At 38.6% G+C, this 21,577-nt stretch overlaps 3 protein-coding genes across 5 annotated transcripts in view; 2 read left to right on the top strand and 1 right to left on the bottom strand.

Annotated features, from left to right (window-relative positions):
- LOC146673524 (uncharacterized) overlaps positions 1 to 21,577 on the top strand; it is a 272,508-nt gene that overhangs the window by 107,858 nt on the left and 143,073 nt on the right. The gene's annotated exons all lie outside the window — the stretch shown is intronic.
- The window catches only part of LOC146673529 (programmed cell death 1 ligand 1-like), a 104,140-nt gene that overhangs the window by 3,654 nt on the left and 78,909 nt on the right, over positions 1 to 21,577 (bottom strand). The window lies entirely within an intron of this gene.
- On the top strand, positions 3,620 to 19,965 carry LOC146673530 (uncharacterized). Its single transcript, XM_085401943.1, has 7 exons — positions 3,620 to 3,786; positions 3,866 to 4,111; positions 4,303 to 4,371; positions 4,537 to 4,626; positions 9,733 to 9,831; positions 18,987 to 19,073; positions 19,908 to 19,965. The coding sequence occupies exons 1-7, from the start codon at positions 3,765 to 3,767 to the stop codon at positions 19,949 to 19,951; spliced, it is 657 nt and encodes a 218-aa protein (XP_085258069.1). The 5' UTR covers positions 3,620 to 3,764; the 3' UTR covers positions 19,952 to 19,965.

Genomic DNA, 21,577 nt, shown 5'->3' on the forward strand with positions numbered 1-21,577 from the left:
GAAGTCTGTCACAACTATGTCATAAAAATACACACAGACATGGCATGTTCAGTTTCAAAAATCTCTAAAACCACAATTTTCCTTGAATTGAGGCACACTGGTGCATCTAGAATCCATCTCTATAATGTACAAAAAATATAGCACCTGTACAGAAGTGTAAAAATGTAAAAAATAAAGATTTTTTTTGTGTGTATTGCAGGCCCCTGCAGAAATGTTACTACCACTACTACTAATAATAATTTATAATTATTAGAACAAGTACATAGAGCCTGATCATAATTGCAGAGAGTAAAATATGCAATACATATGTAATCATGCTTTTGCTTGTTATGAGTAAGTCAGCCAATCATGTCATGTGATACACTCTTTTGCCACAAGGCGTCACTGCTGGTCTTTCCAAGTTTGGTAGTGGAAATTGAAATGTGCAGCGCAAAGAACAGCACAAACATTAACCGTAGGAGCCCATAATACTTGTTGTTGAACATATTTTGACACTGTCCCCTGTTTACAGTATACAGCTTTGGATAGTGCCTGCCGACTACCAGTACAGTCATTGGTGGGGACCTTGACTCCATAGGAGCTGGTAATAGCATGAAGTAAAGTCACCAATGATAAAACTGCTGGTTTTAGGTTATTTAGGCTAATTCTGGCTGTGCATTTTTTATTTAAATAAAATGAGTAAGAAAATACAAAAGAAAAAATAAATTTAGTGTGACAAATACTTGCACACACTCACACGCACATAGAGACAGAGAGAACAAGAGCGACATTAAGGAAGTGGGCGGGCTCTCGTTGGTAATATTAACAAAAAAAGGTGTAAAAAAAATCACAAAACTGAGAAGTGCTATGGAGGAAATTTCATTACAATTTCAGTTCTGTAAGTATTTTATTTACATGTTATGTGTTAAATTCAGTGTTTTAGTGTTTAAAAATACAACAATTTTTGGAGAAAAATAACAACAGTTTGGTTTTATCTCTAAATGCTGTCAGTGAATGAAAACTCTGTTTCTCTGAAGATGGAAATAGAGGGCATGATCTATAATCTCTATTTTATTATCTCTGTGATAGCACTTTATTTATTTGTTTTGCCATAAAGAAAAACAAAGTTAAGTATGTTAATTAACCGTGTGTCATTTATCTTTAGTTCTGATCTCATGGCTGCTCTGCTTAACAAACCAAGGTCAGTAACCTTCTATCACAGTTTAAATCTTTTTAATTATTCTGCGACTCCCCAGGTTTGAGGCTTTCAATAGGAATCTTCAGAGCAGACATTTTTGCTCCTCAGAGCAGAAAAGTGCAGGAGTTACTAATAACAAATAAACTAAATTATGAATTTAGGTTAGCTAGTTCTCAGGTCTTGGGATTGTGCTTGTGATCTTAATATTAAGTCCTACTGGAACGGTTTTCATGTTGTGTTCTGGTCAAATTTAACCCATTTAAAAGTTTTATCTCTTAAAAAATGTAGTTAATTTGATTAGACTGACCTAAGATTCCATGAGTTTGTCCACAAAAATGATTTCTTAACATTTTCAAAAAAATGTGAAGCTTTGATGTGTAATACTATTTTGAGACATGCCTCAAAAAGTTTTCAGTTCATTATGTAGCAGCTCCAATACACTATAAATGAGGCTCTTTTCTAGATATTTGATCACTACACTAGTGAGGAGGAGAGAGAACGGCTCCTGACTGAGTCCATCAAAACCATAATGGTAAATGCGACTTACAACATCAAAGCATACACGAGTCTTAATTCTAAGTGGTGTTTAGAAATTAATCTATCAGGAGTTTATGGTATGCAGAGTCTGGTCAGACAATTTCTCGGGCAACTACAACACTTCATGTTGTTATGGATGATTTGCTTGTCCTTGGTCTTGTGATACGAGACGAGGCTGTCGTCAATAAGACAAACTGGCAGTGATCACAGGCAAGTGTGTGGAGTGCCAGTCACTTATCTAGGTCCTAAATTCAAACATCATGGTGGATGAGTGCCTGGTCATTTTTAGGGAGGATTGTCCTTTCATACAATATATGCCAAGCAAACAGTTTAAATATGGCATGAAGATATGGGCAACATGTGGGCAACAAGTTATGTTTGGAACAATATGTCTGTGAAGGTTCTCAGTCATCCAGGTCATCGTAGTCAAAGGAGCTTGCAAAGAAAAGCGTCTGGACTTCTTTAAGTTACTTGAAGACGTTTCACCTCTCATCCGAGAAGCTTCTTCAGTTCTAAGGTCAAATGGTGGAGAGTCCCAGATTTAAACCCCCCCACAGAGGGACAAAAGGACCCCCTGATGATCCTCTAATCGCCTGAGCCAAGGTGTGAAACTGGGTGTGAAACTCTGGGCCAATCAGCCAGAGTTTCGCTCATTGTGTTTGCATGATAAGGTGGGGCCAGGTTTCACATGAACTTACTTTTTTTCATATAGCGCCACGAGGTTGAGATAGTTGAGGTTTTCTGCAACAAATGAAATTGTATTTTACATGATGATCACACTTTTTGTTTGAGCTGAAACATGTATGTGTGAGAAATTTGCAAAAAAAAAAAAAGAGAACTCAGTAAAGGGGCAAATATTTTTCACAGCACTGAAATAACATTAAAAACATATCAAATGTTTAAAAATTATTTAATAATTTAAAATGGGAAACTAGACAATTTTTAAGACAAAAAAGTCACTTAAATTTGATGGCAGCAACCTAGATCAAAAAAGTTGGCACGGGCTACCTTTGACATATCCCCTCTTTTATTAACAACCGTTCATGAACCGTTCATGGGAACTGAGCTGCTGGAATTTTATAGTTGTAGTTTTTGGTTTCTAGTTTAGTGAACCTCTGCCAATCTTAACTTCTGGAAAGAAATTCTGTCTCTCTAAAATGCTCTTTTTACACCCAATCATGTTAATAACCTGTTGCCATTTAACTTTTGCAACTAATTTGTTGCAAAATCTCCTCCAGCTGTTTCTTTTTGCGACCACTTCCTTTTCCTGGCCGTTGTCCAAACTTTTTTGAGACCTGATGCTGTCATCAAATGTCTCTTTTTTAGAATTTCATTAGTTTTCTATGTTGTATTATGAAAAAACAAAACAAAAAAAACACTTGTTTAAGAGACTGAAGAAGTCACTTAGATGATTGGTAAAACATTTTTCCCAACAAAAATTTACGCGTCCGGATGAACAGAATAATTTATTTATTTATTTATTATTATTTATAATTAATTAATTAATTATTCAATCAATGCATGGATTCATAAAATTCCATGATCATTTGCATCAGACTTAAGTTACTGTTTCTAGATCTCATCAATGATTTATGTTGAAATTTAGGGGGATGACAGTATTGATGCAACTACATGACTTTATCATCTCTATGCTTGTAGTTATGGCCCCCAAAATCACAAAAAAACATTGTACAGTTTTATATGAGCTGCTCATTCTTTAGATTTGGTGAAGGGTTTCTGTGATTGAATGAATTTGCAATTGTATTAACATTATAAGAAAGATGATTTTTCATTTTAACACTTCACAGCTCGTCTGACTGTGAGTCCCAGCAGCTCTCAGTTCTTTATTAGAGACTTTGTGTCTCTGAGCTGTGAGGAGGACGACAGCTCTGCTGGATGGACTCTGAGGAGAAACACAAGCAAACAACAGAGGACTCAGTGTGGAGATGAGTGGGGAGAAGCAGCTGGTTCTTCCTGTAACATCAGCTACATTTACACATCACACAGTGGAGTTTACTGGTGTGAGTCCAGAGAGGGTCCCATCAGTAACATGGTTAACCTGACAGTCACTGGTAAGCTGAGTGTGTGGAGTTAGTGTTGATGAAGCTGTGTGTAAATGGATGAAATGCTGTAGTTTGTCTCTGTGTTGAGGTGGATCAGTGATCCTGCAGAGTCCTGTCCTCCCTGTGATGGAGGGAGATGACGTCACTCTGCTCTGTAAAAACAAGACTGGTCCCTCCAACCTCACAGCTGCTTTCTATAAAGATGGCATCTTCATTGGGAATGAGTCAACAGGTCACATGACCATCCAGCATGTTTCCAGGTCTGATGAAGGCCTCTACAAGTGTGACATCAGCGGTCATGGAGAGTCTCCATCCAGCTGGATCACTGTCACAGGTGACACACTCACCTGTCTGTGTTTCTGCAGCTTTCAACATTCACAATGTGACGACAACTTAATGACTGTGTTTGCTTTATTTTAGAGAAACACACCACCACACCTCCACCTACATCAGCCTCCATTACTACAACCACTTCTGCTGGTTCCTCTCCTCCTTATCTCCATGTGCTGCTGACTGTTGGATCAGTCTGTGTTGTGGTTCTACTGGTGTTAGTGATTCTATTGGTGAGACGATGTGTTCACAGGAAGTCGAAAGGTGAGACTAAGAATTATTCCTTTAAAAAGTTATGTAAATTATTTTAACATGTAATTTACAAACATGTTGAACATTTTTAAAAAAAAAAAATAAAAGCGTAAATAAAAGTGTTCATTAAGCCTACTATAGAATAATTTTATTGATATTTATTTTGGTTCATTTTAGATGATACTGGAAATGCTAGTGAAGATGACATCGCTTACAGTGACCTCAGAATATTACATCACCAACAAAAGCCAATCAGATGGAGCAGAGGTAATGCTTTATGTGCAGTGTGTATATATAATGTATATATTTACAGCTGAGTTTTTAATGTTTTTCAAAATATTTAGTATTTCTTAACAAAAGTGTTCTTCAGTTCCACACCAACATTTACAGAGCTAAAGACAGTACTCTGTACATTGGTGACAGTTTAATTCTCAGCTACTATTTTCTAATTTTCTATCACACAGATGGCCTAGTTTCGTGTTTATGTTAGCTCATGTTTCCTAAACAATTCACAGTATTAATATTAAATTAAAATTGTTTCACAGATAAATTTTTTCCAAAACTTGTGTGAAAGCCTAAAAATAATCCCTTTGTTCTTCTGTGTCTTTAGATGACAGTTAACCGTGAAGGCTTTTTTCCCTTTGCTTGTTGGACTGTTTGTTTTTTGATGCTGTGGTTAGTCCGTTTACATGAGCTAACAGCTCTGTGGTTGCTCTGTTTCCTGTTTCTAATGAGAGCGCTTCAGCTGCTCAGGTTTTGCTAGAGGGCTTTTAAGAGAAGTAAAGTGTGTGCACAAACACCAACTCTCAACCTCAGTAAACTCATTGCAATGCTGTTCACCTGCCAATATGCCAATTTTTATTTTTGTTTTACGGAGTTAACAATTTAATAGTTTGTGTGACATATTGACAGGTATTGACAGGTAGTTTAAAGCTGGTGCGTCTTTTTGTTTGTTTGTTTTTACACCACTATTATTAGAAGAAATAAAACTGTATAGTGCCGGATTATAGGAAGTGTCATGTACAGTCCTGTGAAAAAAAAATCATCTTATTTTGTGCAATAACAAAAAGTGTTGGAAAAATTAGGTACACTCTTAGTGCATTCACGGGAATTAAGATGACATGTAACCGCTGGTTTCTTTCTTTTTTCTTTTTTTTTTTACTTTTATTTAACTTTTTTCCCTAACAAATATAAGACTGGTTCACATCCAAAATAATAACACTAAACAGCACTAGAGTATTACAACATTATGTCCATAATTGTTGTCCACTAGGATCCAGTTTACAGGTTACTCCCAGTGCTTCCAGTGGTTTCTTCCATTTGTCCACAAAAATTCGGAGGCTCCCATCAATATAATGTCCCAGCCTGATCAGAGTCATAACTTCAATGATGAGCGACTTCCATAGAGAAATGGAGGGAGGCTCAGCCCCCACCCGTCTCAACATGATGCTTTTCCTGGCCAACATTAACAGTGACTGAATTACATGCTCATGTTGTACCAGTGAAACAGGGATATATCTCAATATACACATTAATGGGTTTTCTGTCACCTGATGACCAATGGCTGTACTAATATTGGCGCAGACCTCTTTCCAAAACGACTGGAAAATAGCACATTCCCACAAGCAGTGGAATCTAGTGCCCACTCTGACCTTACACTTGAGACAGTTTGGAGATGTTCCCATATTATACTTCCTATAAATATACGGAGAAATATACACATTGTGCAAAATTTTGTACTGCAGTTCTTTAAATCGGTTACAAACAGAGATTTTGGATGGAAGGAGCAAAATTTTGTCCCATGCCTGTATATCTATTTCACATTTAAGCAGCGTCCCCCAAGATTTTCTCAACCATGTCAGTTTATCCACAATTAGGGCATAAATCTCAGAATAAAACTTTGATACAAAATGTTTATGCTCCCTATTATCCAGAAAAAATTTCTCCAACCGAAAAGAGGCAGTTGAGATTTGTAATGATTTAGCATTTTTTAGCACATAATTTCTCAATTGCAAATACTTATAAAACTCAGTCTTTGACATAGAATACTGGGACTTCAAGGATTCAAATGATTTAAACACACCATGTTTAAAGAGGTCATAAAACCTCTTTACACCTACTTTATGCCATCCCACAAAGCTTGACCCTATGTTTTGCGGCAGAAGGTCAGGATTATTTATAAACGTTGACAAGATATTAAACGGAAGACTACTGTTAAAAAATTTTCTCAGGTTTCCCCACGTCCACACAGTGGGTTACGCTTTATTACGTGAGGTAGGTCATTCAGACGTTTCCCTAAGAAGTTAACAGGTGAGGATGGTTTACATAATACTTCCTCAATATTTAGCCATGGCAGGTCAGAATGTATCCAGGAAGAAAGAATCCTCGCTTGTATTGAGAGGACATAATTTTCTATGTTTGGCACTCCCCACCCGCCCAAATCTTTCGGTAACTGTAGTGTCTCCAATTTAATTTTGGGTTTTCTTCCTGCCCAAATGAAATCCACCATAGCCTTGTTAATTACTTTAATATCTTCTGATTTCAAAATTACAAACAACATGCCTGTGGGATATAATATTTTCGGTAGGATTACCATTTTAATGAGATTTATTCTTCCCAAAAATGATATCGGAAGTGACCTCCATCTTGTCAGCATCTCTCGAAGATCTTGATTAATATTTTCTCTATATAAGTGACCAACATTTGGTGTAACTTTAACTCCCAAATATACAAAACCTGATGGTGCCCAGTGAAAAGGTTTAACATATAAAGGTTCATTATCCCCTCCACTACACAAAGTCATTATAACAGATTTATCAAAATTTACTTTGTATCCAGATATAAGACCAAAGTCCTTGATACACCTAGTAAGAACGGGTAAAGAGTTAACCGGGTCAGTCAGTGTCAGAAGAATATCATCTGCATAGAGCAGAATTTTATGTTGTCTATCCCCAATTTTAACTCCAACACATTTTGTCTAATGGCCATGGCCAAAGGCTCGATGGCCAAAGCAAATAATAGTGGTGACAATGGGCTACCTTGTGCTGTACCTCTGCTCAATGAAAATGGGGAGGATAACAAGCCGTTAGTTAACACTGATGCTATTGGTGATTTGTATATAATTTTGATCCACCCCAGAAAGTTTTTTCCAAACCCAAATCTTCTCATTATTTCAAACATATATTCCCATTCAATTCTATCGAATGCCTTTTCGGCATCCATAGAAACAACAACCCCAGGGATCTGATGAAAATTTAAAAAATGAATAATATTAAATAGGCGTCGAGTATTATTATAAGAATTCCTCCCCTTAATGCAGCCTGTCTGGTCAGCATGCACAATAGAGCACATTACTTTTTCTAGCCTAAGAACCAGTATCTTTGAAAGTATCTTATTATCAACACCAAGAAGGCTAATAGGCCTGTAAGATGAGCATGACTCCGGATTTTTATCTTTTTTAGCTATCAATGTTATATTAGCCTGGTACATAGAGTCTGGGAGTTTCGATTCTTCAAATGCTTTATTAAAAACCCTTAATAATAAACTATTTAACTTCATTTTCATTACCTTAAAAAATTCTACTGGGAAACCATCTGCCCCAGGACATTTCCCTGACTGGAGTGCAGATATAGCTTTATCCACCTCTATCAATGTTATGGGTGACTCCAGCAGGCTAACCTGATCTTCAGAAAGCTGAGGGAATGCTAAGTCGTTTAGGAAAAAGCCTGAGTTAAGCCTTGTTATGTCCGTCTCAGATTGATATAAGTTTGTATAAAATTCTCTGAAGCACTCATTAATCTGACGGTTTCTTACTTGTCTTTCACCATTCACATCCACAATAGCTGTGATAAAGGGACTTGATGGAGTATTCCTTGCAAGACGAGCCAGAAAGCAGTTAGGCTTACTAGCCGATTCAAAAAGCCGTCGTCTGGCAAGAAGGACATCTCTTTCAGCCTTTCGCATTATCAAATTACGCAAAGATGTCCTGGCAATATTAAGCACACTTAATGTTTCAGCTGATTTTGTTACATAGTATTGTTTCTCCAGCTTTTTTATATTATTCTCGATCTCTAACTGCCTTGTTAATCGTTGCTTCCTTTTATGACTTGTGTATGAAATAATCATCCCTCTCATGTAAGCCTTATAGCTATCCCATAAAGTTCTCGTGTCTATCTCCTCTTTATCATTTATTTCTAAGAATACTGTTGTTTGCTCTGTTATGAAATGTATAAATTTCTCATCCAAAAGAGACAGTGTGCTCATCTTCCAAGACCTAGAGCGCTCAATATGTCTCATGGGTTGAATGGTTAAGACCACAGGAGCATGGTCAGAAAGACCTATATGACCAATATTTACCTGCTGAACTAACTGACTGATACACTTGGACATAAAAATATAATCTATACGAGATGCTGACAAGTGAGGGTTAGAATGGAAAGTGTACTCCTTAGATAGTGGATTATAGTGTCGCCAGACATTAACCGCTGGTTTCTGATAATTATATTTAATTAATTAAGCTGTGTCAGAATCTCTTCAAACAGATGTTTAAGGAGTGTGCTGGTCTAAAGCATTCAGGTGTGTTTTGATGCAGTGCTATATGATATAGATATGTCCACCTGTGTTTGCCAAGGAAACAGCTTTATAGAAAAGGTTTGCAAGGATGAAGTGGTTTGTTTAAACAAAACACAAGACTTATAAAACATAAACAACATTGTTCCTTCTGGAGCAATGTTGGATAGAAGAGACCAAAGTCGAGAAATCTGACCATAGTACACAATAACTTTATCCAGACTGTCCACATGTGTTTAGTATTCAGTCTGAGTCAGCCATATTAATGGGCGAAGTGTGGGGTCATATCTCTTAATCTTTGATATAAGTTTTTTCAATCACAGGTGTATAAAATCAAACTGAATGTAGTACTGAAATATGATGTCACCATTGCAACAAGTCAGTTTGTGAAATTTCTTTTATCTTAGATATTCTGTGATCAGCTGTTATTAGTGCAGTTAGATAGATTTGCCATAGAAACTCACCCATGAAGTGGCAGACCACATGAAGTTACAAAGTGCTGACTCAATAACAAGAGTTCCAAACCTTCTTTTGGTAATGGTATCAACACAAAAAACTGTCCATTGAAAGTTTTACGGGATGGGTTCTGCTCTTCCTAGTATGATGTGTATGTGACCCAGTGCTTTTGTTCATGTGGTTCAGTGGCATTTTCTGATGTAGTTCATTAGTTTTCTTAGTCTCTCCAATTTGACTACTCAACAAAAAAGGAGTAGAAAAAAATATGTGGACATTAATATAACAACAGAAGGTTCTGTATAGCTGTGTCTCTGCAATCGTGTCCTCTGTCTGTATTTTATTGTGCAGACTGTGATCCAGCTGCAGTCTACTCAGCAGTGAGAACAGAAGACGTCAGTTATGGACAAATCATCATCAAAGATAAGAAAAATAAATCTAATATAAGAGGTAGGAGTGCTCATTATTTTTTATAACTTGTAAAATTGTATACACATGCACAAGTCTGATCTCCACTCTAATCTTTGCAAGTTAAAGCTCTAGCAACGGGATTTGGGTCATCATCATCATCATACTTCCCCCTTTTTAGTTTGAACATTTTTGACTTTAATAATGAGACCCAGCAGCTGCAGTGTAATCTTAAACATACTGAGCACTTTAACATCAAGCAGGGGGATGTCAAAAAGGCCTTCCACTTCATGAAAGTGAATAAGTTTCATGCTAATAGTTGTTGTCATTTGCTCAACAATGGAGTCCTGTACTCCATTATATTTTAAAAAGTCTTTACAGGCACACCACACACCTATTGTTTTGAAGGATGTTGTTTTATTGCCTGTTCCTAAGACTTGTCATCCCAAAATAAAAAGAACAAACAAGTTTAGTTGCTCTCACATTGGTTGTGATGAAAGTTCAGAAACTTGTGAAGTCAGAGATTTTAAAACAAACTGAACATGTGCTTGACCTCCTCTATAGACCACATAGAGGAATGGAAGATGCAGCTGCAATCTTGCTGAACCTGGTTATTTAACACCTGGAGGGAAAAACCTCTCATGCTTGATTAGTGTTTGTTGATTTTTCTTCAGGCTTCAACATAATTTAGCCTGCTATTTTAATCTGAAGGCTTTTAGAACAGTTTAACATGAATAAAAATCTTATTGATTCAATTCTTGACTTTTTAACTAACAGGGCCCAAAAACTTGATTGAATGTAAGTGCGGTCCTTTCCAACCAGGTCTGCTCCTCGACTGGCTCCCCACAGGAATGCCAGCTCTTGTTCTTACTATTTATCCTGTACACAAATATTTGTTAGAGTAATTTTGAAAATAGGACCATTTGAAAATAAGCAGATGATTCTGTTATTCTCTGTCTGCTCCGGGAAAATGAATCCATCTGTGGCTCAGTTTGTGCTGATTTTGTCAAATGATGTGATGATTTGATTTTGTCAAATGATGTGATGAGTCCTGCCTTCAGCTGATGATACTGAAGAACATATCATTTATTTTAGCAAAAGCACACATACACACAAAGTTGATTTTATTAAGGGTCACACTGTGGAATGTTTTCAATGTTATAAATATCTTGGAACAGTTAATGATTCAAAGCTTAATTGTACTGTGACGCTGTGTGCAGAAAGGTCACCAGTGACTCATGTGTGAGAAAGCTTTCTCATTTCCACATTAACAAAACCATGATGATTTTTTTTGTCATTCTTTGATTGAATTAGTTTCGTCTTTTTCTTTGGTTTCATGGTTCGCATATTTATCTATAAAGAACAGAAACTCACTCAATCAAATTGTTAAGTGGTTTAATAGGCTGATTGGTGAACCACAGCTGAACCTAGTATCCCTGTACACCAGTTACAGCAGTTGACTAGCTCAATTTTTGTTGACTCACACCTGTTTCATAGTGAGTTTCACTTTTTTTTTTCCCTTCTGGGTAAAGGGTTTTGTTCCCAAAGTGTAAAACTAGAAGGTTTAAAAATTGCTTTGTTGTAGCAGCCGTTAATGAACAAATTATAGATGTTCTTTTAATTAATTTATTTTTTTTGGTGTACCATGTGCAATTGTTGTCTGTTATGGCTGTATTAAGAGTGTGCATGTTATGATGGATGACTCACAATTGCAGACCAAATATACCTACAGGTACGCTGCATTGGTGGCTGCCCACTGCTTCACTGGGTGAATGGGTTAAATGCAGAGGAACTATTTCCCTATGGGGACTAACACATACACATTACACATTGTGCAACTTGGAACGTGACGTTGTGCCAGAAACCTCTGCTGCATTTCCAACCCACCTATAGCCATGATTGCCTCTAGAGAATTGCTTCGGTCATTATTTCATTTAAAATGTCTTTTTGCACTACAAATTCTGAGACAAGGATATAAAACGAACAACAAAGAGAAAGCACAGAATATAATGGTAATAGGTAATGTTGTGGGTCGTTGTAGGTAATGTTGTAGATTGCACAACACATATACATCCTGTGGTTTCAGCATGTTTTCATGAAAACAGCACTGTGGTCCCTTAGCTTAAATACTGTATAGCCTTCGATATCAGTTCTATTTAATACTTTCACATTAGTGCGATTAAAAAAATAAATAAAAGTTTTTGTGTGATTATTAATGAAATAGTAAGTACATATATGACTGCACCACTGAAGTAATGTCTGCTATGTTTTTATTGTACAGAGAGTGATCCAGCTGCAGTCTATTCAGCAGTGCAAAGAGAAGACATCAGTTATGGTCAAATTATCATCAGAGACAAGAGGAAAAAATCAAAAAGAAAAGGTACAGCTGCTCTTTTTTGTCTCCATCATGGTTTAGAACTTCAAAAACAGTCTACAAGGTGTTCAGAGTAAAGAAGAAAAACCTGAATAGAAGTTTTATTCCCTTTTACAGGGTCAATATTTGTTGTGAATACTAGGATGCTGTTTGGTTATTTCTGGTGGATTCTGTTAGCAGTTTTCTTGCATGTTGCAGCAAGTTGGAATTCCTGAAGTGTGTAACTCGAGTGAGGGTTCAAGGCAGAAATCAATCTTAATACAGGAGAAAAATCACAAGTGCTTAAAGGGAAAACAAATGAGATCCCATCCCTTAAACGCAGGCAGTAATTTTTACTGGAATACTAAATGAGCTGGAGGTTATTGTTTTTTTTTCTATTGTGGTATGAGAACCTCAGAAACAACTCCCCTGTTACATAGATGTTACATAGATGCCACATCCAGACTTATGAAATGCATCATTTCAGCTCCTTGGTGATTGGCTCAGACCATTCATCCATCTGCTTAATCTGTTATGGGCTGTGGGAGCCCATAACAGAGCTAACAAGTACTGCCAAGTTAGGGACTGGAGCTAGCTAGCATATATGCAAATACCGAAAACTAAGCAACAGATAAGGTTTGGTTCCCAAACTTTTTTTGCTAGACCCCCCTTTGTTTTACAAGAAAAATGTTCGCACACTAGGGCTGCTACGATTCGCCGACTAGTCACAATTACGTCAACTATTAAAATTGTCGACGACTTATTTAATAGTCGACGCATTGTTTGATAGCCGGCTCATTAGAGCCGGCGAGAACAGCGAACTACTGCCGGCACGTCTTTGGCTACTCAGGTTAAACATGATATATAAGTCACTTAGGTAACTTAAAATGTTACTCTTTGGCTTTTTTAGTATTTTATTTGTTCCTGAGTAAATCGATTTGGCTGAGATTAAAGTTATAGTTTTCACACAGCTGAATAAACGTCAAACAGGAAACTGATTAAACAGAAGTGTGAGATGGACAAATTTACTCCAGTGTCCTGTTATATTTTAGATAGCAAGGAGCAGATGGCTAAGTTTATTAAAGTCCACTGAAATATTCTGAAAATTTCATTAAAAGTTTAATAAACTATCATCTTGTCTTTATTTTTGGTTAGCACAGACCTTAAACACTATAAGCTGTAAGCTAATGATAGTTATATAAGAGCAGATGCATGCTGGTGCATAACCTGTACGTTTTACGTCCAATGGACGTATGATAATTTCCTAATTCTCTTCGGGATTAATAAAGTATTCTGATTCTGATCTGATTAGTCGACTAATCGCAAAAATCATCGGTGACTAGTCGACTATCAAAATAATTGTTTGTGGCAGCCCTATCGCCCACCCCCGCACAAACACAACCTCCAACCACATATTTTGTTTTCAAACTCCATTGCGGTTTATTTCACACCTCAAACATTTAGTAAACAATCAAGTAAATACAAGTAAACTCCATTAAATTAGAGATAGTAATAAAATACACTACTAACTCTTTTACGCTATGTCCAAACCTACACGGGTATTTTTGAAAACGCAGCTGTTTCGTTCACACGTAAACGGAATTTCGAATCACCGAAAACTGAGATTTTTTAAAACTCCTTTTTTGCGTTTACGTGTGGACGAGGAATACAGAGTTCGTCACGCAACGTCAAAGGTATGTGCCTTTTATCACGTTACGCTGTGCGCACGTTATTGTTTACATGAGATGAATTGCAGAATGGCAGATAGAGACAGAATACTGTTACTGTTACACGCTTCATATACACACACAGTTACTGTCCCTCCATTTACAAAGGCAGAGGCGTCACGGTGTAATTATTTTACGTGTAGTTGTGTTTTTCCTGTGTAATAATATTCAACATTGCTATCAATACATTTTTCAAAAAATGCCTCTCTGTGCAAAATGGGTTTAAAAACATAAACAGCTGTGGGATACTGTCTGTCCGTGATTTAGACAAATCATGGCAGGATCAGCCTGATTATTTGTATCCAGCTGTAACTTTACTGTATAAAGAGCTAACATCTCCAACATGTCAGGAGTAGTTAGTCATTACAACAAGTGTTTGTGAACTAAAAATCAAGAATGTGGGACACTGTTTGTCTGTGATTTGAAAAGCCCAGCGCTGCTCCCGATGAAGGGAAAACCAATTATGCAGGGGAGACCTACCTCGGCACTTGTGCAGGTGAAACCAAAGGGAAGATATGCTTCACCATATTTTCTAGTCTTTGGCTTGAAAGGAGGTTGGTTTGGAAACATATTTAGCTATGCTTCATCTCCTGCTTTGCGTTTGTGTGGGAGCCCCGTCAAAAACCTGACCATTATGTCCGAGCGTTCTTTTTTTGTTTTTTTCTTTTCAATGCAATGCCTACAGTCAATTAATGTCTACAGTCAGTGAGACTGTAGACATTAAAAAGTCCATAGGAGAGATGGTAGCTGATTAAACAAGTATCATGAGATAATAACAAAATGCAAAGATTGGTGACAGCACTTGGAACCATAAGGCAACAAAAAACTGTGAGAAATAATTTAGGCTCTGCCTGTGAATCACTCTTTGCTTCTCTTCTTCCTTCCATCCCATCTTTTCATATATCACTCTCCACTTGCTGTCGATCTGAGAACAAGGCACAACTTGCTATTGCAATAAACTATAATCTAATTATCCACACCTAACAACTCTTGCAATCCATCTAAATAAAACACACACACGCACGCACACACAGTGACATTTTAGACCTTCTTCAGAATACTGTATATACTATGGGCATCACGGTGCTGATCCAGAATCCTTACATTATTATTTATTACTAGAGCTACAATAATAAAGCAACGAGGGGGAAGTAATAAATAGGAAATAATGTCATTATGATGATTCCATTTGTTTCACTATCCACTCTGTGCAGGGCAAAGCTTATTACATTTTTAAACTGTAGAGATACAATAATTTTACTGCTGTAAAATCCAAATTTTGTCTTATTTAAAATATAAATCTAATATAATTTGCTTCTTAATGTATGTTCTTTAAAATACAGTGTGTGTTTTTTAAAATATTATAATAATGCATAATTATGTGGACATGCATATTAGATCGTTTTTTAGTGAAATATAATCCCTCCAGAAAGGCAGGAAAAGCCCGGACACTTACTTTAAAACTAAATATGTTCCCTAAAACGGTTGCAGTGCAGCGTTTTTCTTGAAGTTGCAGTGCAGCGTCTTTCTTTTTGCAGCGTTTTCCTTTTTGCAACATTTTTCTTTTTGCAAGTGTTTTCTGAAGTTGCAGTCCGTTTGGCCTCTCAGGGCCACCGTAATTTATAGAGCAAAAGAGACAAAACGAGTTATCCGCAGCTCTCATTTTAACTGGACATTACTTAGTTCCTCCTACGCCGGGCGGCGCATTGGGCAGCTAGTGATCTCCATCCAGCGACAGCTTCAGCTTCGTCCCAGGCAATGTCGACAGTTCTCAGATCGTCCATGAATGTTCGACGCCATGTGGTCTTTGGTCGCCCTTGCTTTGGCTTGCCAGTGCGTGGACGCCATGTCATGGCAATCTTAGCTGGGCGATGAGGGGGTAGGCGTAACATATGGGCCGCAAAGCGGAAGTGCCTTTCTGCAACGACATCGGCTAATGGGTGGGTGCCTGCTCTTCGTAGGACCTCCTCATTTGTTATTCGGTCCCGGCAGGAAATTCTCAGGATTTGCTGCAGGCCACGTTGTTGAAGCACGTTCAGGTGTTGAATAATTGCACTTGTTGAGTGCCAGGTTTCACTAGCGTAAAGTGCAGTAGGGAAGACGATAGAGTTCAGTAGTCTGATCTTGACCCTAACATTCAGGGAGGTCGAGTTCCAAATAGGTTGGAGACGTCGCAGGACACCAACTGCCTTCCCTACTCTGGCGTCAACATCCCAGAGACCCCGTCATTTGAGATGATGCTGCCAAGATATGTAAAATTCTCCACCTCTTCAGCACGTTGTTGGTTGATCATGACAGGAATGCGGGCACGTGCATAGCCAACTCGGAGTACCTTGGTTTTTTTGGCGCTGATTCATAATCCAACTTTCGTCGCCTCCCTCTGCAGGGCCGCGGTCAACTTTTGGAGGTCTTCCTGAGTCGAGCCCCGCAGGGCGATGTCATCTGCAAAGTCCAAGTCAGTGAGATTACGCGCTTCGTGCCAGGGCACACCGATGCCAGCTTGGTCAACTGATCGTCGCATGATGAAGTCAATTACCAACAGGAAGAGGAAAGGGGATAGCACGCATCCTTGTCGGATGCCAGTATTGATCTTGAAGAAATCTGTGCAGCCGTCATCCGTCCGGACGCAGCAACGGGAGTTGGAGTAGAGACAACAAAAGGCATCTACAAACTTCTGAGGGACTCCATAGTGGCGTAGGATAGCCCATAGAGTCGGCCGGTGGACGCTGTCAAAAGCCTTGTCGAAGTCAATGAAATTAATAGAAATCTTCCTTTGGTATTCCAATGTTTGTTCAATGATAATGCGGAGGGTGAAGATTTGCTCGACGCATGACCGGCCACTCCGAAACCCAGCCTGCTCTTCTCGCAATCGTTCGTTCACTGCGTGTCGTAGCTGATTCAAAAGAGCGAGGCAAAACACTTTCCCGGGTACCGACAGCAACGTGATGCCCCGCCAGTTGTTACAGTCACCCAAATCACCTTTTTTTGGAAGTTTGATGCTGGTGCCTTTTGTCCAATCATCGGGTACATGTGATGTTGACCAGCGGGCGTTTAGGAGTCTTGTAAGGGCAGCTTCAAGATGGGGTCCGCCATGCTTCAGCATTTCGGCGAGGATTTCGTCCAGGCCTGCGGCCTTTCCACTCTTGAGGAGTCGGATCGCTGTCTTGACTTCAGTGATGCTGATTTGTCCGATATCGACAGGAAGAAGATCCATAGAAGGAGCCAGGTCTTCGGCCTCGAACAGTTGGGGTGGCTCATGTTGGTTCAGAGTATCGCGGAAGTGTTCGACCCATCGTTGGTCTTGTTCAGCTGCAGTAAGGAGGACACGTCCATTTTTGTCTCGGATTGGAACACCGCGGCCACCACGAACCCCAGTTAGATCTCGTACAATGCGATATAAGGTTCGGGTATTGTTCCGATCGGCTGCTCCTTGGGCTTCAATGCCTTTAACTTCGATCCATTCGCGCTTGTCACGCCGGCAGCTGCGTTTGACTTGTCGGGCAAGGTCTTGGTAGGTGGCCATGGCCCTCTCACGCTGGTCTGCAGAAGCATGTGGGTCAGAGGCCACCTGGTCCCGAACTGACTTTGCCAACTGACGTTGATCTATAAGTTCCCATGAACAGTCGGAGATCCAGCGCTCCTTAAAGCCGCCCCGTCGGCGACCAATCTTTGATTCTGCTGCACCGACCACAGCCTCTTTTAGCTCATCCCAGAGTGTATCTGGATTTTCGTTGTTATTTCCTTCCGCAGCAAGGAGCTGGAAGCAGTTTCTGCCGTATTTGCATCTTTCAGGCGTTGAACGTTAAAAGGACTTGGCCACTGCAGTCGTGGTTGGAGGCACTTCAGGTGAAGTTTACATTTGGCAATTAGCAGGTAGTGATCAGAGTCAATGTCGGCTCCACGCCACACTCTAACATCGCTAATGGTGGATGCCCAGTGGGATGATATGCAGATGTAGTCGATCTCGTTTGTATATCCGCCACCGGGGGCCTTCCATGTCGCCTTGTGTATCCGCTTGTGGCTGAAGAAGGTGTTCTTGATTGTCAGCCGGTTTGCCGCACAGAACGAGATCAGCCGCCCACCGTTTTCATTTGTCATTGCTGCGATTCCAAACGGGCCGATAGTCGATTCCAGGCCGTCCCGGTTACTGCTTATTTGCGCGTTGAAATCTCCGCCCACGATCAGCAAATCATGACGCGGGGAGTTGTCAATGGCATCCTGGAGCATCGCATAGAAACCATCCTTGTCAGTATCGTCAGCCTCTTCTGTTGGAGCGTATACTTGAAGAATTGTGACTTTCACATGCCTAGCTTGGAAGTGAGCCAAGATTAGGCGGTCTGAAATGGGCTTCCAGGCCAGCAATGATGTTGTTGCACGTCGCGAGAGGATGAAGCCCACGCTGCGTGCATGGTCTTGGGCATGGCCAGAGTAGAGCACCATCTTTCCATCACTAACCATCTTCCCGCTTCCTGCCCATCGCATTTCTAAGATGCCCAAGATGTCCATACGGTACGAGTCAAATTCATATAGAAGCTGGGCCAATTTACCTGTTTGGTACAGAGTCGGTTAACTGGACATAAAAATTGTTTAAACGATGGACAAACACCATCATATTTTACATTGGTTTTTTTCACACCAGGGCATAACATGTTAATAAGATAATGAAATTTTGTTTTGAAGTGTGTTTTTAGCAACTGTTCTTTAACTACATCAGTAGTTTTGTTTGTTTTAAATTCTGAGTGTAAAACCACAAACGACTATTTCCTTTTTTTGTTTCTATGAAACTGACATGTGAACACAGAATTCTATTCACAATGTCGATGATAGTGTGCATATAGTGTGACAAAGTGTGAGTCTGGTTTATATTTTGTGGTAAAATGTGTATTTCGTCTTCTTCTGGTGTTAAATACGAATGACCAAAATAATGTGGCTGTTTGTCTGAAACAGGAAAGATGACCACAGTGCTTCTGAAAGCCCCTGACAGTTTCTGTGAAAGGTTTTCATAGAGCTACCTGGGAAATGATAACTCTTCTTTTAATGCACATCCTGTGCACTAAGAGTATTTTTTATAAGCTGTGGTATCTGCAGTGACGTCCTCTGTGTGTTTTACTCTGCAGAGTGTGATCCAGCTGCAGTCTACTCAGACGTGAGAACTGAAGATATAAGTTATGGAGAAATCACCATCAAACCAAACAGACCCAGAGGTAACTGATGCTCTTTATTCACTAAGAAAGAAAATTAGTTTGTTGCCTGAAAGGGAAGCCCTCCTTTTTGAAAACATGAGCCAAGACAACACGAGGAACCTCAGGTTCAAAGAGGCAAATCGAAAGTCTTGAAGTTATACCAGTGGTGGGAAAAATATGCACATCCTTTACTCAAATAAAAGTTTCAATATCAAACTGTTATTGTCCTTCACCGTCCTCTGTCTGCATGGACGTCTGTCAGTCTTTGTCACTATTTCAATGATATGTCAGCATATCTAAATGCATGTTCAGTTGTCCAGGTAAGTAAATGCCAAGGGCTTATATTTAAATAAAAAAAATTTACATGTTAGCTGCAGCATTGGGATTATGATAATTGGACTGGGTGCTACCAGTGTTCTCTTTCACATTCACTTGGTGTGAGCCAGAACAAACATCAGCTACTCTGACATGTATCACTCTCCCATATGATCATGTAAAATGAGTCTACAATGTGCTGAGACTGTCTTCCATTACATGAACTACCAAACACTTCCTGGTGGGTTTCTTTCACATTAAAAGGTCAGTTATGAAAGTTTGACTGCAAGGCCTTTAATGTGAAACTAATGAAGAAAGTTCTGAGTTTCATTCATGTAACGTTAATATGATTCAGGTTTTGAGCAGCAGCTGATGCATTTTTCTTCAAATAAATTAGTGCTGTCAAAATGTATAAGAACAACAGGAAAACAGGGAAGATTTGTTGAACTGGAGGAAAATTCTATCCCAAAAATGACTTCTGCATTATCTTCATTTTGACTGGTCTCATACTGTTTGAACTGTCTATGTTTTTATTTTCAGAGTTTCTACCAGAGCCAAATGTGATCTACTCCTCACTGAAGTAATCCACCAGACCAAACATTCAAATCTAGCTGCTGGTCCTCAACCCCGAGGATGTTCATTTTAAAACAGATTTGTATACATTCTCATTCTTCTCACTAAATACACTCTTAAAACCTCATGTTAAAAAAGAGATTTTTGTAAATATATATCAAATGTAAAAGCTAATATATATATATATATATATATATATATATATATATATATATATATATATATATATATATATAAGAAAGAAAGAATGAATAGTTACCTCATCCTGCCTTAAATTGTCTCTGTGTTGTCAAATTAGCAACACACATTCATTAATAATTAAGCAATAATATATAGTATAGAACTAGTATAAAAACGAATGCTGTTTATTTAACATACTCAGTAACTTCCCTGCTCTTTATATTTGATTTCTATGTGTGCTCCACAGCAGTGACCTGTTTTCTCTGCAGGATCAATACACTTTGGTCTCACTTCTTGTTCTTCTCGTGTGGTTTTGTGGTTTTCATACAAATATTTGATGGAAAATGTGAATTATTTTGGCTCAGCGATACAGACCTCTCTTCAGAGGAGATAACAACAAATAAGCATAAATAAAACCACAACTGCAGAGTCTGAGCAGCATCGGTCCCAAACCCTTAGATATGGCTTTGTAACCTTTTCCAGACTGATACATGTCGATGACATTGTTTCTCAGGTGTTTCTTTAGATTATGGCAGGATGTGTTGCTTTTGAGATCCAGTCTACCTCACTTTATCAGACTTTTTGATTCAAAAGGTGTGCCAGTAATTAGGCCTGAGTGTGTTTAGTGAAACTGAACTCGGCTTTCCAAAAAATGTGAATGTGTTATTTCACAATTTAACAAAGGAACAATTACCCTTCACACAGGACCAGGTAGTTTGGATAAATGCTCTCTTTTAATAAATGAAATCATCATTTAAAAGATGCATTTTGTGTTTACTTGATTTGTCTTTGTCTAATATTAAAATATGTTTGATGATCTGAAACATGTAGGTGTGACAAATTTGCAGAACATTATGATATCAGAAAAGTAAGACTGTAATTCGGTTTCTCTGCATGATCAATAAACTTTGGTCTGACTTGTTGTTCGTCTCGTGTGGTTCTGTGGGTTTCATGAAAATCTCTCATGGAAAGCACAAGTTGTTGTGGCAAACCCATGCATGTTTCTCTTCAGAGCAGATAACAAAGAACAAAATAAATAAAACCACAACCGCAGACTAAAAGCAACATGAACACTATTCAGTGGCTGGAAACTTCACACAAAAGCTTCAAATAAAGGTTGTGCATGTGTCAGTGGTTAAAGTTTTGATTCAAGGAAATGAAATCTGTGAGACTTTATTTTAGATGCTCTTTAAAAAAACATGTCTCTGGAGATTTTTCAGCTTAAGACGCTGCACACATTCATCTTAGTTACTGTTTTATTGATATGTGTGGTCCAGCTCTCTCACTGGGGACATCCATGTCTGTCCTCAATCACTGATATATCTGGGTTTTAGTTCAGTCACAGTCAGAATCAGTTTATGCCACCATAACATGAGTCATGTGTTTTAGAACGAGGAACACTTCTTTTATTATACTCCAGTAGTGTTTTCAAAGGAAGTAGGAACAGAGTCACTGAG

The sequence above is a fragment of the Rhamphochromis longiceps genome, linkage group LG3, assembly GCF_057381845.1.
Source record: "Rhamphochromis longiceps isolate RC_006_pf linkage group LG3, R_longiceps_female_GT1.1, whole genome shotgun sequence".
In the NCBI taxonomy this organism is placed as follows: domain Eukaryota; kingdom Metazoa; phylum Chordata; class Actinopteri; order Cichliformes; family Cichlidae; genus Rhamphochromis; species Rhamphochromis longiceps.

Coding starts and splice junctions, on each gene's coding strand:
- LOC146673530 (XM_085401943.1), top strand. CDS start 3,765: ATGGTTAACCTGACAGTCACTG. Junction 4,112..4,302: donor CAGCTGGATCACTGTCACAG/GTGACACACTCA, acceptor CTGTTGGATCAG/TCTGTGTTGTGGTTCTACTG. Junction 9,832..18,986: donor AAATAAATCTAATATAAGAG/GTAGGAGTGCTC, acceptor TTTACTCTGCAG/AGTGTGATCCAGCTGCAGTC.